The 18917-nt window shown below is 36.1% G+C and overlaps 1 protein-coding gene across 5 annotated transcripts in view; it reads right to left on the bottom strand.

The window, feature by feature from the left end:
* The window catches only part of EPS8 (epidermal growth factor receptor pathway substrate 8), a 190483-nt gene that overhangs the window by 50209 nt on the left and 121357 nt on the right, over positions 1-18917 (bottom strand). For all 5 annotated transcript variants that reach the window (XM_045464476.1, XM_045464478.1, XM_045464474.1 and 2 more), the window contains exons 4-7: positions 9710-9777; positions 8239-8400; positions 6312-6461; positions 11-93 (exon numbers count right to left, since the gene is read on the bottom strand). In XM_045464476.1, coding sequence (XP_045320432.1) covers positions 11-93; positions 6312-6461; positions 8239-8400; positions 9710-9777 — 463 coding nt within the window. The remainder of the gene's footprint in view (positions 1-10; positions 94-6311; positions 6462-8238; positions 8401-9709; positions 9778-18917) is intronic.

Consider the following 18917-nt stretch of genomic DNA (forward strand, 5'->3'; position numbering starts at 1 on the left):
ATGATTTTACCTCAGGGCTTCGGGCCGCCTCTTCTGTTTCCCTCCTTTACTGTCACTGATTGCACTTTCAATGTCTTCACTAATGAGGTTTGCCTGCAATGAAAGACAGGAGGTCATAGATTTTTCTTGTCTTGATATGTAGGTTGAAACAACAACAAAAAAAGGGATTATGTTTCCTGTCTGAATCAGTAAGTGTCTTAACACAAAAGAAGTGTTTTCTTTTTTTAAAACGTGCTTTCCAAACATGACTCTTGTGGTTTTTTGATGGTGAACTTTATAATGGCCAAATTTATTTATTTATTTTGTTTATTTATTTTGAGAGAGAATGCAAGTGGGGGAGGGGCAGAGAGAAAGGGAGAGAGAGAATCCCAAGTAGGCTCCACTCTGTCAGCGCAGAGCTCGACACAGGGCTCAACCCCACGAACTGTGAGATCATGACCTGAGCCAAAATCAAGGGTCGGACGCTTAACCAACTGAGCCACCCCGGCGCCCCAAAGACAAAATTTAAAAAGCGAAGAATTTTTAAAGATTATCTAGTCCAGATTCCATTAGTTTAGACACAAGTTATCCTCGCATAAAGGCAAAGAGGAGAGGGATTTGCATGTGCTGGAAGTATAGGTATATGCAGAAAGTATAACTGGGGGAAAATCCCTGCCTAAGGAGAAATGAAGGAACTAGAAGTGAACGCGTGAGGAACAGAGCTCCTTTCCCATTCTCATCCTCAGGCTCCAGTGGGCGCCTATTAACCTACTGCAACATATCACTCAGACCCAGCAGATACTCTCAGTTTAGAACAAATACACTATAATCATGGAATGAACCCCCAACACTAGGTTGTATCCTTTTGTATCCTATTTTGTCATTTCAGATAAAAGTTAACTTTCTCCAAACAATTAACTTCTCTAATACTCTCCCAACAAGAATATCTGATTGAGTTTTCTTGAGAAACAAGGTAAGATTAGTAGCAAACAATCTTGTTTATGGCCAGTGATTATTACTGCATATTAGATTCTTGCTAGGATGTACTCATCTTCTATTTTTTATTCCTGCTGGTTCTCTGTAACTACGTATGTTTTTCTCAAATATGTATGTTGTATATTCTTTTACCATAAGCACAGATAATCATAAAATTTTAGAGCTGAAAGGAAACTTCAAGATTATCTAATATGTTCTCCTTGTTTTATAATTAATGAAACTGAAGAATACTCATGATAGCTTGGCCAAGGTCACATTCCTAAATAATTGTGAGGGCTAATGCACCCTAGTTCATTGTTACTGCCATAAGAATATCTTACTTTCAGGAAGATATAATAAACATCCTGTCAAAGGCTCTCTATTATGCAGGATGTTAAATAAAACTGAAGATGCCTTACAAGCAATTAAACACCAACAAATTGGGCAATCTGGAAGAAATGGACAAATTCCTGGAAACATATACACTACCAAAACTGAAACACAAAGAAATAGAAAATTTGAACAGACCCATAACCAGTAAAGAAATCAAAATAGTAATCAAAAATCTCCCCCCAAAACAAGAGTCCAGGGCCAGATGGCCTTCCAGGGGAATTCTACCAAACATTTAAAGAAGAGTTAGCACCTGTTATCTTGAAGCTGTTCCAAAAAAATAGAAATGGAAGGAAAACTTCCAAACACTTTCTATAAAGCCAGCATTACCTTGATTCCAAAACCAGACAAAGAGCCCACTAAAAAGGAAAACTATAGACCAATTTCCCTGATGAACATGGATGCAAAAATCCTCAACAAGATACCACCAACTGGATCCAGCAATACATTAAAAAAATTATTCACCACAACCAAGTAAGATTTATACCTGGAATGCAGAGCTGGTTTAATATCTGCAAAACAACCAATGTGATACATCACATCAATAAAAGAAAGGACAAGAACCACATGATCCTGTCAATAGATGCAGAGAAAGCATTTGACAAAGTACAGCATCCTTTCTTGATAAAAACCCTCAAGAAAGTAGGGAAAGAAGGGTCATACCTCAAGACCATAAAAGCCATATATGAAAGACCCACCACTGGTATCATCCTCAATGGAAAAAAACAGAGCTTTCCCCCTAAAGTCAGGAACAAGACAGGGATGTCCACTCTTGCCACTGTTATTCAACATACTATTGGAAGCCTTAGCCTCAGCAATCAGACAACACAAAGAAATAAAAGGCATCAAAATCGGCCAGGAGGAGGTCAAACTTTCACTCTTCACAGATGACATGATACTCTATATGGAAAACTCAAAAGATTCCACCAAAAAACTGCTAGAACTGACCTATGAATTCAGCAAAGTTGCAGGATATAAAAATCAATGCACAGAAACCGGTTGCATTCCTACACACCAATAGTGAAGCAACAGAAAGAGAAATCAAGGAATTGATCCCATTTACAATTGCACCAAAAACCATAAAATACCTAGGAATAAATCTAACCAAAGAGATGAAAAATTTAAACACTGAAAACTATAGAAAGCTTATGAAAGACAGTGAACAAGACACCAAAAAATGGAAAAATATTCCATGCTCCTGGACAGTTAGAACAAATATTGTTAAAATGTCAATACTACCCAAAGCAATCTACATATTCAATGCAATACCCATCAAAATAACACCAGCATTCTTCACAGAGCTAGAACAAACAATCCTAATATGTGTATGGAACTAGAAAAGACCCAGAATAGCACCCAAGCATGAAGCATCACAATCCTGGACTTCAAGCTGTATTACAAAGCTGTAATCATCAAGACAGTATGGTACTGGCACAAAAGCAGACACTCAGATCAATGAAACAGAATAGAGACCCCAGAAATAGACCCACAAACGTATGGCCAACTAATCTTTGACAAGCAGGAAAGAATATCCAATGGAATAAAGATGGTCTCTTCAGCAAATGGTGCTGGGAAAACTGAACGACATGCAGAAAAATGAACCTGGACCACTGTCTTACACCATACACAAAAATAAACTCAAAATGGATGAAAGACCTCAACGTAAGACAGGAAGCCATGAAAATCCTCAAAAAGAAAGCAGGCAAAAACCTCTTTGACCTCGGCTGCAACAACTTCTTACTCAACACGTCTCTGGAGGCAAGGGAAACAAAAGCAAAAATGAACTATTGGGACATCATCAAAATAAAAGGCTTCTGCACAGCGAAGGAAACAATCAGCAAAACTAAAAGGCAACTGACAGAATGGGAGATGTTTGCAAACAACATATCAGATAAAGGGTTAGTATCCAAAATCTATAAAGAACTTATCAAACTCAACACCCAAAAAAATAAAGAATTCAGTGAAGAAATGAACAAAAGACATGAATAGACCCTTCTCCAAAGAAGACATCCAGATGGCCAACTGATACATGAAAAAATGCTCAACATTAATCATCATCAGGGAAATACAAATCAAAACTACAATGAGATACCACCTCACACCCGTCAAAATGGCCAACATTAACAACTCAGGCAACAACAGATGTTGGCGAGGATGTGGAGAAAGAGGATCTCTTTTGCACTGCTGGTGGGAATGCAAACAGGTGCAGCCACTCCGGAAAACAGTATGGAGGTTCCTCAAAAAATTAAAAATAGAACTACCCTATGACTCAGCATTGGCACTACTAGGTATTTATCGAAGGGATACAGGTATGCTGTTTTGAAAGGGCACAGGCACCCCAATATTTAAAGCACCACTATTGACAATAGCCAAAATATGGAAAGAGCCCAAATGTTCATCGATAGATGAATGGATACAGAAGATGTGGTACATATATACAATGGAGTTATTACTCAGCCATCAAAAAGAATGAAATCTTGCCATTTGCAACTACATGGATGGAACTAGAGGGTATTATGCTAAGCGAAATTTGTCAGAGAAAGACATATCATATGACTTCACTCATATGAGGACTTTAAGATACAAAACAGATTAACATAAGGGAAGGGAAGCAAAAATAATATAAAAACAGGGAGGACAAAATATAAGAGACTCTTAAATACAGAGATAAAGAGAGGGTTGCTGGAGGGGTTGTGGGAGGGGGAATGGGCTAAATGCGTAAGGGGCATTAAGGAATCTACTCCTGATATCATTGTTGCACTATATGCTAACTAACTTGGATGTAAATTTAAAAAATTAATAAATTATTGGAGCGCACAGGTGGTTTAGTTGGTTAAGCGTCTGACTTCAGCTCAGGTCATGATCTCACAGTCAGTGAGTTCAAGTCCCGCATCGGGCTCTGTGCTGACAGCTCAGAGCCTGGAGCCTGCTTCAGATTCTGTGTCTCCCTCTCTCTCTGCTCCTCCCCCACTCGTGCTCTGTCTCTCTCTGTCTCAAAAAGGTGAATAAATGTTAATTAATTAATAATTAATTAATTAATTAAAAAAGCTGAAGATGCCCAGGAACCCTGAATTTCCTACGAGGGGAGGACTATCATATTTCTTTTTGGGGAGGGGATATCATATTTCTAAGAAAAATTTTACTACAGAAGTGGGCAGAAGCATTGTTTAAAATCCTCTAATAAAGAAACTTGAAAAAAATAAAAAAACTTTATAACTCAAAAGTGATGTTGCAACATGACCCATATAAAAGAAACCACATCATACTTCATTGTGTTTATATTTTCAATGTCTCAAGGAAAAAATGGCCTCATGGAGAATATGGCACTAATGAGTAAAAACATATAGCTGCATATATGGTACTTGAGCTTTTAGTTACATAAAACAATAATTCAGTAAATGTTTCAGACTCCTCAATACTACCATCCCCTATCAGATAAAATAAGTCCTTTATCCTCAGAATTGAAATTCAGAAACTCTACTCAGCATAGTAACTATTAGTTTCAGGGTAAGTTTTAAAACACTGAGGCAAAAAAATAAAAAATAAAAAAATAAAAAATAAAAAATTAAAATTAAAAATAAAACACTGAGGCAAACACCAGATTTAACATGTCTTTTAGCTTAGTCCTCTGTTTTCAAAATATTTTAATTTTATTTCATTATAATTTCATTTTTCCAGAGAAAATAGACACTTTCATACTAATTTCATACTTAGCAAATCTAACCTTGAACATTTTTTTTATTTATTTTGAGAGAGAGGGAGAGAGGGAAGGGCAGAGACAGAGGGAGAGAGAGAATCCCAAGCAGGCTCTGTGCTGTCAGTGCAGAGCCTGATGCAGGGCTTGAACTCACAAACAGTGAAATCGTGACCTGAGCTGAAATGAAGAATAGGAAACTTAACCAACTGAACCACCGAGGTGCCCCTAACCTTGCAAAATTCTTAATGCCCTTTATGACTTACAAAAGGTACTATATAAAATTTTGATGAACATCACATATGTAATCTACCTAATGCCACAGTTCAAGTAAGGTTTTTAGAAAGTCATCTAAACATAAATTTAAAAAAAAGAAAATTATAAAATATCCTGATGACAGTCTAATTTATCTATCATGTCAAAAAATACAGAAAAGATCAAGTGACACTTTATGCTAATCTCCCAGCACTTCTTTATAAGATAAAAATTACCTGTATGTTTTATAATATAAAATCAAAGTGATAAATCACTGCCTTGACAAAGCACCAATCAACTCAACCCAAAATGATTTCCCTTTTGGAGAAATAAACTCATGAAATAAAGATATCAAGGTTGATGATAATTTCTAATGTCCAACAAAGCACTGCAAGTTATAATCATTTGAAAATTACAGTGTACTTTGAAATACAAATCTTAAGGATATAGCATGTTTTTACAGGTAACTGTGCTTAACCACTTTCACATTACCACTTGGGGATTACATATCTTGAGCAATTATTCAAGACACATAATTAAAATTAACTTTAAATCTATATCATGGGAAGTGTCTAAGTGTTTCATCGCAATAATCCATGTTTAGTGCAGAATAAAATAAGATGATATGATTACTTACTGTCCATGAAGTATGATTCTTGAAGAATCAATTTTTAATTATAAGTCCAAGTAACTCAATGAAGAATTTAATATATTATCTATGCCTGCTTTTTTTTAATAAGTAGAATGCATCTATCTTTCTTTCTTTCTTTCTTTCTTTCTTTCTTTCTTTCTTTCTTTCCTTTCTCTCTCTCTCTCTCTCTCTCTCTTTCTTTCTTTCAATACCACTCTATCTCCTCTTTATTTCCCGGAAGGCCTCAGGAACATACTAAGGTATTTGTTTTCCTTACAAAATCCTAAGAAACTAAAAATCCACCAGTCATATGACAGCAGTAGATAATCCAAAAGCTGTCAGAACATCTACTCAGAGGGGAAAAAAAAAAATACACCATTCATTTACCTTAATCTCATCACATTGGAAAAGATGAAGATCTGGCTTGTTCTGAGTTGGCTCTTTGCACACCAGGGCAAGAACTGAATCATAGTTACAGGAATGCATCACAGCTTGGCAGTGCTGGATCGTGTTTAAAGGAAAATTCTCTAGTTCATTCTATAAACAAAGTAAAAACTTGTCTTAATTTTTATCGTATAAATATAATCGATTCCACAAAGACCTCTTGGCACTGTACACATCATTTTTAAAGTGTGTAAATCATACTGACAGTGAATACAAGTAAACACCTAGGATGGAGAGGATGAGTAGATACAAGGTGACGGCAGAAAACAAGGTGGGGCCAGGTGAGTGGGAGAAAAAGCAACAAAAAGGAAATATTTAGCAGAGGAATGCAGTTGTCTTCTTAATAAACAGAAGAAATACTGAACTTAGTAATATTGACTTCCTTAGGTTATAGAGTGGAAATGATGCCTTTAAGAGAAAAAGAAGTAAACTGAGGCCTCTTTCCAAGATTATTCCCCATCTTACATGGTATTTTTTCCCCTCTGGCTATATAGTGTCAGAATTTTTTTTTACTTCAACATCGAACAGTAATAGTCATACACAGAAGTCTCTATCTTCTGTGATCATAAATGTGGGGCTACAGATAATACATCATTTGTACATTTTTTTATTTCAATGAATCTCTCAGATGAAAAGATTAAAAATATCTATATTTATTTATTCCAGCCCAAAATATCAAACAGCTGGGCCAAAAGGATCTCACTAAAAACATATATTCTTCAAAGTGATTAAGATGTTCGGTAGTATAAAAGTGAATACTCTTTAACCTATAAATAGCCCACTAAATAAAATACTGATAGATTAAATAATTATTCCTTAAACAAATGAACTTTCTGTTCACAATCAGAATTCTGAATTTCATGAGATAAATTTAAAGTGTCTATTGTTAGACTAATGCCTTTATACAAATAGTAAGTGGGTCATGATGGGAGAAACAGTGATTTTTTTTAAGTAAAGAAAATACAATATCTCCGATAAATAAAAATAAATTTATAAAAATAAAAATAAAAAGCATCAACTTTTATTACAGGCGGCACATATACACATATATCACACCATAGATTCATTCTAAATTCTGATTCCCTGACATCCAGCGAAGGCAAAACAAGAAATACTGGCTCCATCAGAGTAAAATGCAATTTCTCAGAGTACCAGGGAAATAACAAATTTTCTTTCTTTGCAAAGGTTAATTAAATAATATCCCTTCCCTAGAATTACTTGAAACCATGAGGATCGGAGAGGCACTCAGTTGCTATTTTCTCACAGGGTACGATGGGTGTGACTGGTGAAAGAAAGGGCAAATTGTACTCCAAGTCCCATCAGACAGAATACGCTAAAATGATTACAACAGTTGTATTCTTTACCTTCGCAACTCAAGTGCTTCTTAAATGATGGGGCTCAGAAGAGTGCTGTTTCAGGAGCTCCAGCATCTTACCCGCCAGCCTAGTGCAACATAAAGGTGCCTGCTACATGGCTGGGGAGAAGTGAATACGTACACACAGACATACCTCGTCGTCCCAGGTCACTCATTTCCTGGCATATGGTTTGGCCTAGCAAGTAATTGACAGATGTCGTAAAGGCCCAGTGGGGGCCTTGCTTCAGTGCTCTGAATTGTTTTTGTCACTTCCTTCATCTCATCGTTTGTGGTTTAAATAAAACAACAGAACAGGGATCCCTGATCTTTAGTTTCAGGAACTGATTTTTTTGTGCATGATGTGTATGCAGTATTATATTTCTTCTTTCAAATCACTGACAAAATATTTTATTTTACCCAACTTTCATCCACTTTTATACAGTATGACCTGCTCATAAATGTAAATACCTGTGGAACTTTCTTACAAGTAAAATAGTCCAAATTTTACAAACTTACCTTTGATTCTAAGTCAATCAGGCTCACAGCTCTGTCATCCACTTGAAGAATCATATCTTGAGTCCACACTTTGCCCTTGGCATCAAGCAATTTCAGCTTCCTTATTCCATCATCCACAGTTATCATTGCATCTTTCCGATCCAGAACAAAGGTAGTCAAGTGCTTATGATTGACAAAAAGGAAAAATATATATAATGCTCACAGTCTCTTAGTACACGTTTTCCAAAAGAAAGCAATGGTAACCTCACTGAAGTCGGTGAGTAGAGTGGTGAGGAACCAACACAAAGCACCTACAACTTCATGGCTATCTTACTGAGATAATAAAGTCAAGCCAGGTTTTGCTGAATAGAGGCAACAGTGCCTTGAGTCATAAAATACCTAAATCTGCTTAATACTGAGCCATGTCAAGCTACATAAACATAACATAAATTCCAAACAGCTTAAATAACATTCTCTTAAAACCAATCCCTCCCATTTTATTTCATTTTGGTTACTTAAGTGCTGAATACCAGCAGGGAAGCTACACTGCAGGTGGAAAACTACAGAGGTTGATAAATGAGAGAAGTAGTTGACTACCACTATAACAACTGTCAAAGTCTTCATTGAACTGAAACAAAATTTTAAAGTTTATTTATTTTTGAGAGAGAGAGAGAGAGAAGAAGAAGAAGGAGGTGGAGGCGGAGGTGGAGGCAGAGGAGGAGGAGAAAGGAAGGGAGGGAGGGAGGGAGAGAGGGAGAGAGAGAGAGAGAGAGAGAGAGGGAGGGGCAGAGACAGAGGGAGAGAGAATCCCAAGCAGGCTCCAGGCTGTCAGCACAGAGCCTGATGCAGGGCTAGATCCTACGAACTGTGAAATCATGACCTGAGCTGAGATTGAGAGTAGAAGACTTAACCAACTGAGCCACTCACACATGCCCTTAAATAAAACTTTAAATCTAATTAAGCATGCTTGCTATGGGTAGAAAACTGAAAATAAGAGCAATTTAAAATTTACTCCCTACTTAAATATTTTCTATTACAAACAAAAGTCACTAAATAGATTCCACTCAAGAGCAAATATAGCTTAACAGATAACAACACAGGAAACTAATAAGAAACTACTGTTTAAATAGGACTACTAACGACTTTAGGTAAAATTAAAAATAAAACCAAACCACTCCGTGAAACCACCAAAGACATAAGTTCAAGATTCTATAATATAAAATAAAAGCCTTTGTCCTGTTTTTAACCAAAACAAGGCTGGCAATAATAAATGAGTAGTTATTTTAATTTACGCTCTATGAAAATAGACCCCAGACTAACAAGATACTTTGATATTTTACATCTAAATTTTACAAAACTCTAAAAGAAAAAAGGTGAACACAATTCATAGTACATCATAGGAATACAATAAAACATAATTCTGATTTTACTACCAAATTTGTATGTCCCTCAAGGTTCATTCTACATTTTAGCAAACATCAAAACATCTTACCTCAACACGGTATTGGGATGTGTCAGACACGCTGCTGACACTGTCCCGGGCATAACTCTTCCTTTGTTCTGAAAGAGAAGTTGAAAAAGCCATTATGTACCCACTAAGAGGCTAAAGCTTGTGTACCAGGGCCTTGTGGCCATCTCTAAAACCAGTCTAGCTCACGTATAAGTAGAGCAGCTGACAAGTCACTGTTGTGTGGTGTATCTGAAAACACTCATTATTCACATTAAATGAATAAGCCACCAGAAAGCTTATTTAAAAAGAGTTATTTAATTAAGGGCTTTATTAATCAGATACCTACTGTTTGGCAAAAAAAGATGAAAACTGGCTTATAACTCTCATTTTTTAATGTGTTGAGAACACAACAGAATTGCAAATACTGTCACAGATACTGTATTCTGTGAGTTAGACTATATTATCAAAATAATGGCCACGACAAGGAACATCTCCTTTCACAACATCCAAACTATGGAGAGTGTCAGAGGAGATTCAAAACATGACTCAATCATACCGAGTGCCATTAAACTTTAACAGTCTCCACACAGCTACAGAACAAACAAACATGATGCTCAAAACTGTAGATATCAGCTGTTAGAAAATACAAGAAAGTCAGGTGGAAAGTCACCACACCACACTATTTAAAAAGCAAAAATAAACCTTTATTTTCTTTTGTATAATGCTGCAAAACCAAAATAAAATATAAAATATTTTGTACATGTTACTTTCTAATCAAGGAACTTGCTTATTTGTAAATTCAGAGTTGCCCTATTTTTCCTAAAGCAGAATGCTATGATGAAAAAGAACCCTAAGTAGGAACCAGGAGATTATTGACTCTAGCTTTGGCTCCGTCACTAAGCAGGACACTAAATTTGAGCAAGGTGCTTAGCTCTGGACCTCAGCACTCTTATTGTAAAATAAAAGGGTTAAATAAGATCAAACCTCAAAACTCCTACAGTACTAATATCCACACACACACACACACACACACGCACGCACGCACATGCACACACACACACACACGCACACACCCCTTAACTTTCCTGATATCCAATTGTTTTTCAAATATAAATATGTTTCTTTCAGTTGATATGAAAGCTCTAGACCTTCCTACAACTTCAGAGGTTGAAAAGTTCTGCTGAACATGAACTCAAACCAAGTACAAAATATGAAGCACATACACAGATCAAGAATGTTAACACAATTTTTTAAAATTTTGATAAATTCTTATTTCATAATATATATGAAAGTAATTATCTTTTCATTTATATTTATCTGAAACTGAGATGAAAAATACCTATGTCCTTTATATTACATCAGTCTGATATTATTCTGGTATACTCTATTTTTGTTTTTGCAGCATTAAAGTTACTTAATAGAAACAGACACACTACAAAATTCAGTATCTGCTACCTTTCTTTTTTTGTTTGGATGATGACCTGAAGAAGTATGATCCATCCGTTCCTACCAAAACAATGTGATCAAAAAGAAAGATCTGGTTTCACCTTAAATTTTCTACTCCAATATACAAAACATAACCTTCACTTACATGACTGTAGTCTACTTATCAAGAAAACAACCATGATTCTTCTGATTCTTAGCTGAGAATTAATCAAGGTGAGATATTAACAAATAGATAACTGTTCTCAGGAGAACCACTGAAATACAATATGTAACTGAGGAACATTTCTGACAAAAGCACTTTTAGAAATAATTACTATTTCTTTTTTTTAACTAAAAAATGCTTTTTAATGTTTATTTATTTTTGAGAGACACAGAGACAGTGTGAGCGGGGAGCGGCAGAGAGAAAGGGAGACAGAATCCGAAGCAGGCTCCAGGCTCTGAGCTGGAGGCTCAGTTCCAGGCTCCAGCACAGAGCTCGATGTGGGGCTCGAACCCACAAACCGTGAGATCATGACCTGAGCCAAAGTTGGACGCTTAACCAACTGCGCCACCCAGGTGCCCCAGAAATAATTACTATTTCTAAATAGTGTTGTATGTTAAGTGATGAATCATGGGAATCTACCCCCAAAACCAAGAATACACTGTATATACTGTATGTTAGCCAACTTGACAATAAATTATATTTAAGAAAGAAAGAAAGAAAGAAAGAAAGAAAGAAAGAAAGAAAGAAAGAAAGAAAGAAAAGAAAGAAAGAAAGAAAAAGAAAGAATCACTATTTCAGAATCACTAGTTTATCATTTTCTAGCACAACTCTCTATGGCAGACTCAGAACATGAAGGTGGTTCTGTTTCCTGTGGTCTGACCTAGACAGCAAAAGAAATGGCAATGGTTGCCATGGTATCCAGTTGTGATATGGCAACTCCAGGACATTCAAATGCTTCACTGAGTCTTTCAGATAAGTGAAGCCCAATGGCGTGCTTTGTAATTCAAGTTTCTCATTATGAAGTAGTAAGAATTTGTTCTCCCTAATTTTCTAATATAGTTTTTTAATCCCATAGAAGCTTATTTTATAAGTACAATAGAAAAACACGGACTATTCGATGATATTTGTAAAAACAAAAACAAAAACATGACATTAACTGATCACTCTGATTGCCTGGAAGATGGATGTTATTTCGAATATTCCACATGAAAAATCCATTTTAGAAATTCTTAAGCTGCTTTCTCTCCAATGCTACACAATAAATAAGATGTATGTGTTATAAGAAATTACCTTTTAAAGACCCTAAAAATATATAAATGCCACGAAACGGATTTATAAACAAACTAGTAGTTCCAATGATTTAAGTCGATGAATAAATAAAGGTTAATATTAACATTTTAATAGGAAATTCTGAAAGAAGATTCCTAAGAGGCAATTATGGTACATTTCTTTTTTTTTTTTTTTCAACGTTTTTTAATTTATTTTTGGGACAGAGAGAGACAGAGCATGAACGGGGGAGGGGCAGAGAGAGAGGGAGACACAGAATTGGAAACAGGCTCCAGGCTCTGAGCCATCAGCCCAGAGCCCGACGCGGGGCTCGAACTCCCGGACCGCGAGATCGTGACCTGGCTGAAGTTGGACGCTTAACCGACTGCGCCACCCAGGCGCCCCTGGTACATTTCTTTTTTTTATGAGAATCATATGTACTCTTAAATACAGTCGTAAATAGTAATCATGCTCCTAAGCTGAAAATCTTACCAAAAGCCTTAAAAAAGTATGAGAAGTCTAAATAAAGTCTCAATGATACTCCAGATAAAGCCTCTAATGATGTTCCCCACTTTAACAGTGGTTTTCATCCCTGGCTGCACACTAGAATGAACTTTGAAAAATAATGCCTGGGTTCTACTTGCTACAGATTCTAACATAGCTGGTCTAGGGTGCAATTAGGGCACTGGGATTTATAAATGGCAATTCTAATGGACAGCCAAGATTGTTCCAAAATCTGTACAAAGGCCAACTCATCTACTACATGTTACCTCTTTAGGTTGAAAACTTTTCTTTCCTAATTAAGAGTGTAAAACACAGCCAAATAGTACATTAAATAATAACTGAATAAATCTGGCAGCAGAGTTTTGGGTTTCTCATATATAGGCTCCTCAACTCCCAATATAAAAGCCTCAGTTTCTGTCTCCTTAACTTTCTCAATCTGAGTCAATTAAAGCTAGGAATAAACTACTTGATTGTAGTACCAATGGTTGTGGTTTTACTGCTTTTCTCACTTGCTTTTACACCGCAGAACAGAACATACAAACCCACAGACAGAATTAGGTGAATTCAGTGACCAATGATAAAAATTCTTCACAGGCTTTTTTTTAGCATTATTGAGTTGATATGTTTTTACAGATTTTTTTTAGCATTATCAAGCTATTATGTGATAATCAACTTGCAGATCAGGAACATTAAATTCAGGTTTCATAAGACATTGAGTGATTACGATATATTAATATAGGTTCATCAATAGTAACAAACGCACCACTCTGGTGGGGGCTGTTGACAGTGGAGGGCTATGCATATGCGGGATGATAGATAGGAAATCTCTGTATCTTCCACTCAATTTTGCTATGAGCCTAAAACTACAAGTCTCAATTAAAAAAAAAAAAAAAACAGGTAGGTTTCATTTAACTCTTCAATTAGTACAATGGCAACTATAACAACATGCAGGTCTGAATATTTAAATGCAATTCCCTTTTGTCTGTATTGCTGTTTATATACACAGCAAAATTTATAAGAGCTAATATCCAGAAAATTTTCTTTTTCCAAAAATAAAGCATATCTTAGAAAATAAGGATTTTGCAATTAAAAAGAAAAAAAATGTAACATAAAAGCAGCTGCTGAGTGGGGCGCCTGGGTGGCTCAGTCGATTAAGCATCCGACTTCGGGTCAGGTCATGATCTCACGGTTTGTGGGTTCGAGCCCCACGGTGCGCTCTGTGCTGACAGCCTGGAGCCTGCTTCAGATTCTGCGTCTCCCTCTCTCTCTGTCCCTTCCCCTACTCGCGCTCTGTCCATCTCTCTCAAAAATAAACATTTAAAAAAAGTAACTAAAAACAAAAAAAAGATCATTTTCATAAAACTGCACTATTTAAAAATGAATTTTCCTGGTTTGTCCCATGAGGAGAAAAGAAGTTTAAAATTTTCAGATAAGGTAAAGCACCAGCACACTCTACGGAACTGAATTTTGACTCTTAATTGCCCAACTTCCTGATAATATATAATCATGAGCCATGTGCTTCATAAGAATTAAAAGAAAATCATTCTTAAAAAAGAATATTTAAACGTTTTCTCCAAGTAAAATACACGCTGTAAGTGATGCATGTGGAGAAAAGAGAAATGGGCTTTAATTCGTGAATGCCACCTGAATGTGTAAGAGATTGCTTGGGCTTCAATTGTGACAGTTACACAAAGAGACTAACTCCTAGAAAGAGACAGGAAGAGAAGAAAGATAGGTACAAAAAGTAAAACATGTGGGGTATATATCTATTAAGACAAGTGCTATATTCAGAAATCTTGCTATGAGAAAGAGAAGGCAAGTGCTATGCAAAGATACAGAAAAGTTTACAGTAAAGTCAATTATACAGAAGCCATACGCTTTACAGACTACTTACATTCAATTCTTACCAGTACCTCCTGGAGAAGAAAAAAGAAAAATAGGAAAAACACAAATATATTTTCCTCCTTGCTATCTTTGCAAAAAAGTTCACACTGAAGGCTAGAATGAGACTTAAGAGGGTGCCCGTCTACCATACTTATCCAGTACTACTTGGACTCCAACAATACAAATCTTAAAATTACTATAAATGTTGGTAATGACAACAAAATATTGCTAACTGATGATTCTGTGAAACTTGAGTTTTTCTGGATAGAGGATGACTTTAAATACCTGATTATTATAAATGGCTATATTACAAATTCAGCAATATCTAACTTAAAGAGAAGTTACTTTTCTAGGAAGTTCAGCTATTCAGAACACAGCAGAGCCCACACTTAAAGAAGTCCTCTGAAGGGCGGAGAGATGTCACAACGTCGACACATCGAAACTTGCACATTTTAATATGTAGACTTTAACAAGACTCTCAACTCCCCACTCAGAATCTACTTACTCTACTAAAGATATTCTATCTAGCTGATCAGCCCATACATATCAGAAGCAATGTTAGAAGAAGGCACATTAACAACAGGGAAAAGTGACGTATGGGACACAGACGCACAGAAAAAGCAGCCACAGATATTCAAAAGGGAAACGATTTTGAATGATTTGGCGTAAAGGTAAAGAATAGAGCTTCTGAACACATGACAGTACACAAGCTAGTGTGCACTGATGACCCTCTGAATCATCGACAGGAGATTACAGGCACCACACCCTGATAGAAGGGAATGTCTAATATATTTTACAAGTACGTCCCTTAAAAATGATATTAAATTTCAGTGCTTAAAGACTTTGACAAGCAGGCTAACTACAAACTGTACATATCTACAAAATTTTCAATTCCCTGATAACACTAGCCAAACGAAATGTTACCGTCATGCGGTATGTGGAGGAGAATGAAATTAATATTTATTTTCTGTTTATTTATGTTGTCAGGGACTTTAGTGATGCAGAGCTTCTCACATACTGGCTCTGAAATTTCTTATATCATAATGAAGAAATGGCAAAACAGGGATATTACACTGCAGTATATTTTAACTACTTTCCTTGAATAAAATTACACATATCCAAAAGAATCAAAATTTATCATCATAATTCTATAATTGACAATACACTTACAGGATTTATAAAAAATATTTCTGGTAATATCTGGAATATAAGCTTAAAAAATATGATGAAGATTACCACTTGATCCTGTCCAAGTTTCACTGTAATTATATACTGTATGTATGACATCAAAACATCAAATTTGAGGGCCTTGACTAATCTGAGCACCCAGGACAAAAAATAACTCTCCTACATTCCCCCTCAATGCCATGACAGACTCGTTACTTCTGTTTCCTCATATAAACTTATTACCACAATATTATTATCATTTCTATTTTATAGATGAAGAAACGGGGGCCAACAGGTAAAATCATCTGCTCAAACTGGCAGTGCTTTGGTAGAAATGCCATGATTCAGCCCCAAACTGCTTGGCCTCCAAAACCCATGATGCCTCTCTTGAGACAGAAGTTCCTGAGTTACTGAATCAGTCTAGGAGGCACATTATGGTGTCAGATCTGAAAAGTGTTCTCATGAGAAAGACAAGCTGCATGAAACTCTAGATGCAGTACCTAACCTGTGGCCGGTGTATGAAAAACAACGGTCATTACTGTAAGACTCATGTTCCAGTGCACTAAATAGTATCGTCACATCCCCAAAGAAGTTCGTGTACCATCCACAAAAGAAATGAACTCTTGATTTACTCAACTGGTTTAATCATTGTGAAAAGAAAAATTGTTAAGAAAATGCATACATTGTGACAAACTACATTACAAACCTCTCCTTTACCACCTCCCATTAAAAAAAAAAAAAAAAGTTGAAACTGGGAGGCTAACCATTCTATATTAACTAACTACAGCTGGAACTCCAACTTATTTACTGAAAAAGATTGTTCAAAATCTGAACATATTTCTTCCCTGTCATTCATTCCATTCATTCCATGGGCATTGGACTGAGAGCCCCTTTTGGGAGGGAGGGGTGAGGATTAGATACCAGGAGGAATGAAACATCATCTGTAACTTCAAGAAACTTAAAACCTGCTTACTTCTAAGCCAAACAGATTTGCTAAGTCTTCTTTCTTCTTTGACTCTTGGATTTCCTCCATTCTTTCCCTCTCTTTATGTCCTCTGTTTTACCTATACACTGTTCATTTTTGTCACACTACACAAAGTTGTCACATTTTCTCACAATCAAGATTTTTAAAGTTATGTGACTTTGACAATCACCTCACCTTAGAAAGGAGCCTCAGCTTTCTCTATATGTAAAACACAGAAATTCTTGATTCACAGAAATTCACTGATTAAACCTGAAGATTTTCAATCCCCAGATCTACACTTTTATGAAGGTGCTCCTAACACAAAATAAACATTAAAATTTGAGGTGAATTCCACTTTTTTATCCCTTATCCCTTTCTTAGCTGAGAACAGACTTTTGGATCTACAGCATTTGTGAGATGATCAATAATACTCTTTCTCCTTAACAAAAGTCTCAAGGCTATTGTTTAGATGTCTGACTTAACCTGTTTCCATCCATACTCATCATATCCATCCTCAACACTGCTATGAGAGTGGCCCAAGACAACAGAACTATTTTTCCTCTGACTAAAAAACTTCAGTGACTAGTCATTCCCCATAAACAATGCTCAACTTCCTTAGTATGATTGTTCCTACTGTGGCCCATGGTTATTTTTCTAATCTTATTTCCCAATGTAACACCTTGCACCCTCCAGTTAAGACCAAACTGTTCGCAGTTCATACATTCATTACATTCATTCTGCCAGTGTTTTACTGAGCGTAAATTATACATCAGCCCCTGTGCTATGCTTAGGGAATCCCAAAGTAAACAAGGCAGATATGGCCCAATTTCACAGAACTTACAGTCGAGTTTATAAAGGACTCATACTGCTGTTTATGGTACTCTCCAGCCTCCCAAACGCCTGGAGCATACTACTTACATTTCAGACTTTAGCTCAAGGCTCAAGTCTTCTATGAAATCTCTTCTGACTACCGCCCCTACCCATGCAGAAGAAGTGACCACCCCCCCTGCACCTCACATGCTGCCATCCAAGCTTATTTAGCTCTTTATTATAATGATGCATTTACTAACGTAACCTCACCAAAATAATGCATAATGAATATTTGTCTTATTCATCTTTGGAATGACTGAATGGTCATGGAAACAGACACTATGAAGACCTTGGCCTGGCTCACAGAAGTACCTAGACTACCTACCTAGAAATAAAAGACTGAAGGAATTCATTATTTTATTTTTGCAAAAACCAAAAAGGCAAAAAAAACCCTTCTTTTTCAGTTCTTTCAAGTCATTGTCTAGACTGCAAGTCCCTTAAAGTCAAGAATCATATATTACTAGCTCTGTTCTGAGCACAGATTAATTATAAAATACATATTTGTTGAATATATTCTCTGGATCTACTATTCACAACTACTAGGACATAATACTGTTCTTATTCTTTATTGTACAATAATAAAAGCCCAGACAGACCCTGTGAAAACAATGCATTCCTAAACACATGTAGTATATGTCAGGAGTCTTCAATTTCTTCTTAGTAATGACTTCTATTTTATACCTAAGTTAAAAAATATATTATTTACATATGAGACAATCTAGAGAGGACAAAGGAAGTTAAAGAAGAATCAGGGAGAAAGCCTGCTGGTTTTGTAGTGCAGAGAGAAATAATGTAAGGACTGTTCCTCATACTATAGTGCTACCCAAAAGTTCAAGAGCTATAAGGAAGAAGTCCTGTCAACTGTCAGCCTACAATCAAATGGATCAGTCATGAAGATCAACAATCATATCACAAATAATTGGCCAGGAAATCCACCTAAGGCACTGACGCCATATAAAAGACTCCTTAGAAAACACTATAATACATTTTGCCTGTGGCTTTAAATTATATGACAGTAAGCAGAAGTCACAGCTTTAGTAGCTTTTACAAAAACTCTTTTTTAAACAATCCTAATCTCTCACTACTTCACTCCAATTAATACAAACGAGGCATGGATTCAATTATAACTTTGAAAACCTCGTTTGTGAAATGTGGTTGGAAATAGA

The sequence above is a fragment of the Leopardus geoffroyi genome, chromosome B4 (assembly GCF_018350155.1).
Source record: "Leopardus geoffroyi isolate Oge1 chromosome B4, O.geoffroyi_Oge1_pat1.0, whole genome shotgun sequence".
In the NCBI taxonomy this organism is placed as follows: Eukaryota; Metazoa; Chordata; class Mammalia; order Carnivora; family Felidae; genus Leopardus; species Leopardus geoffroyi.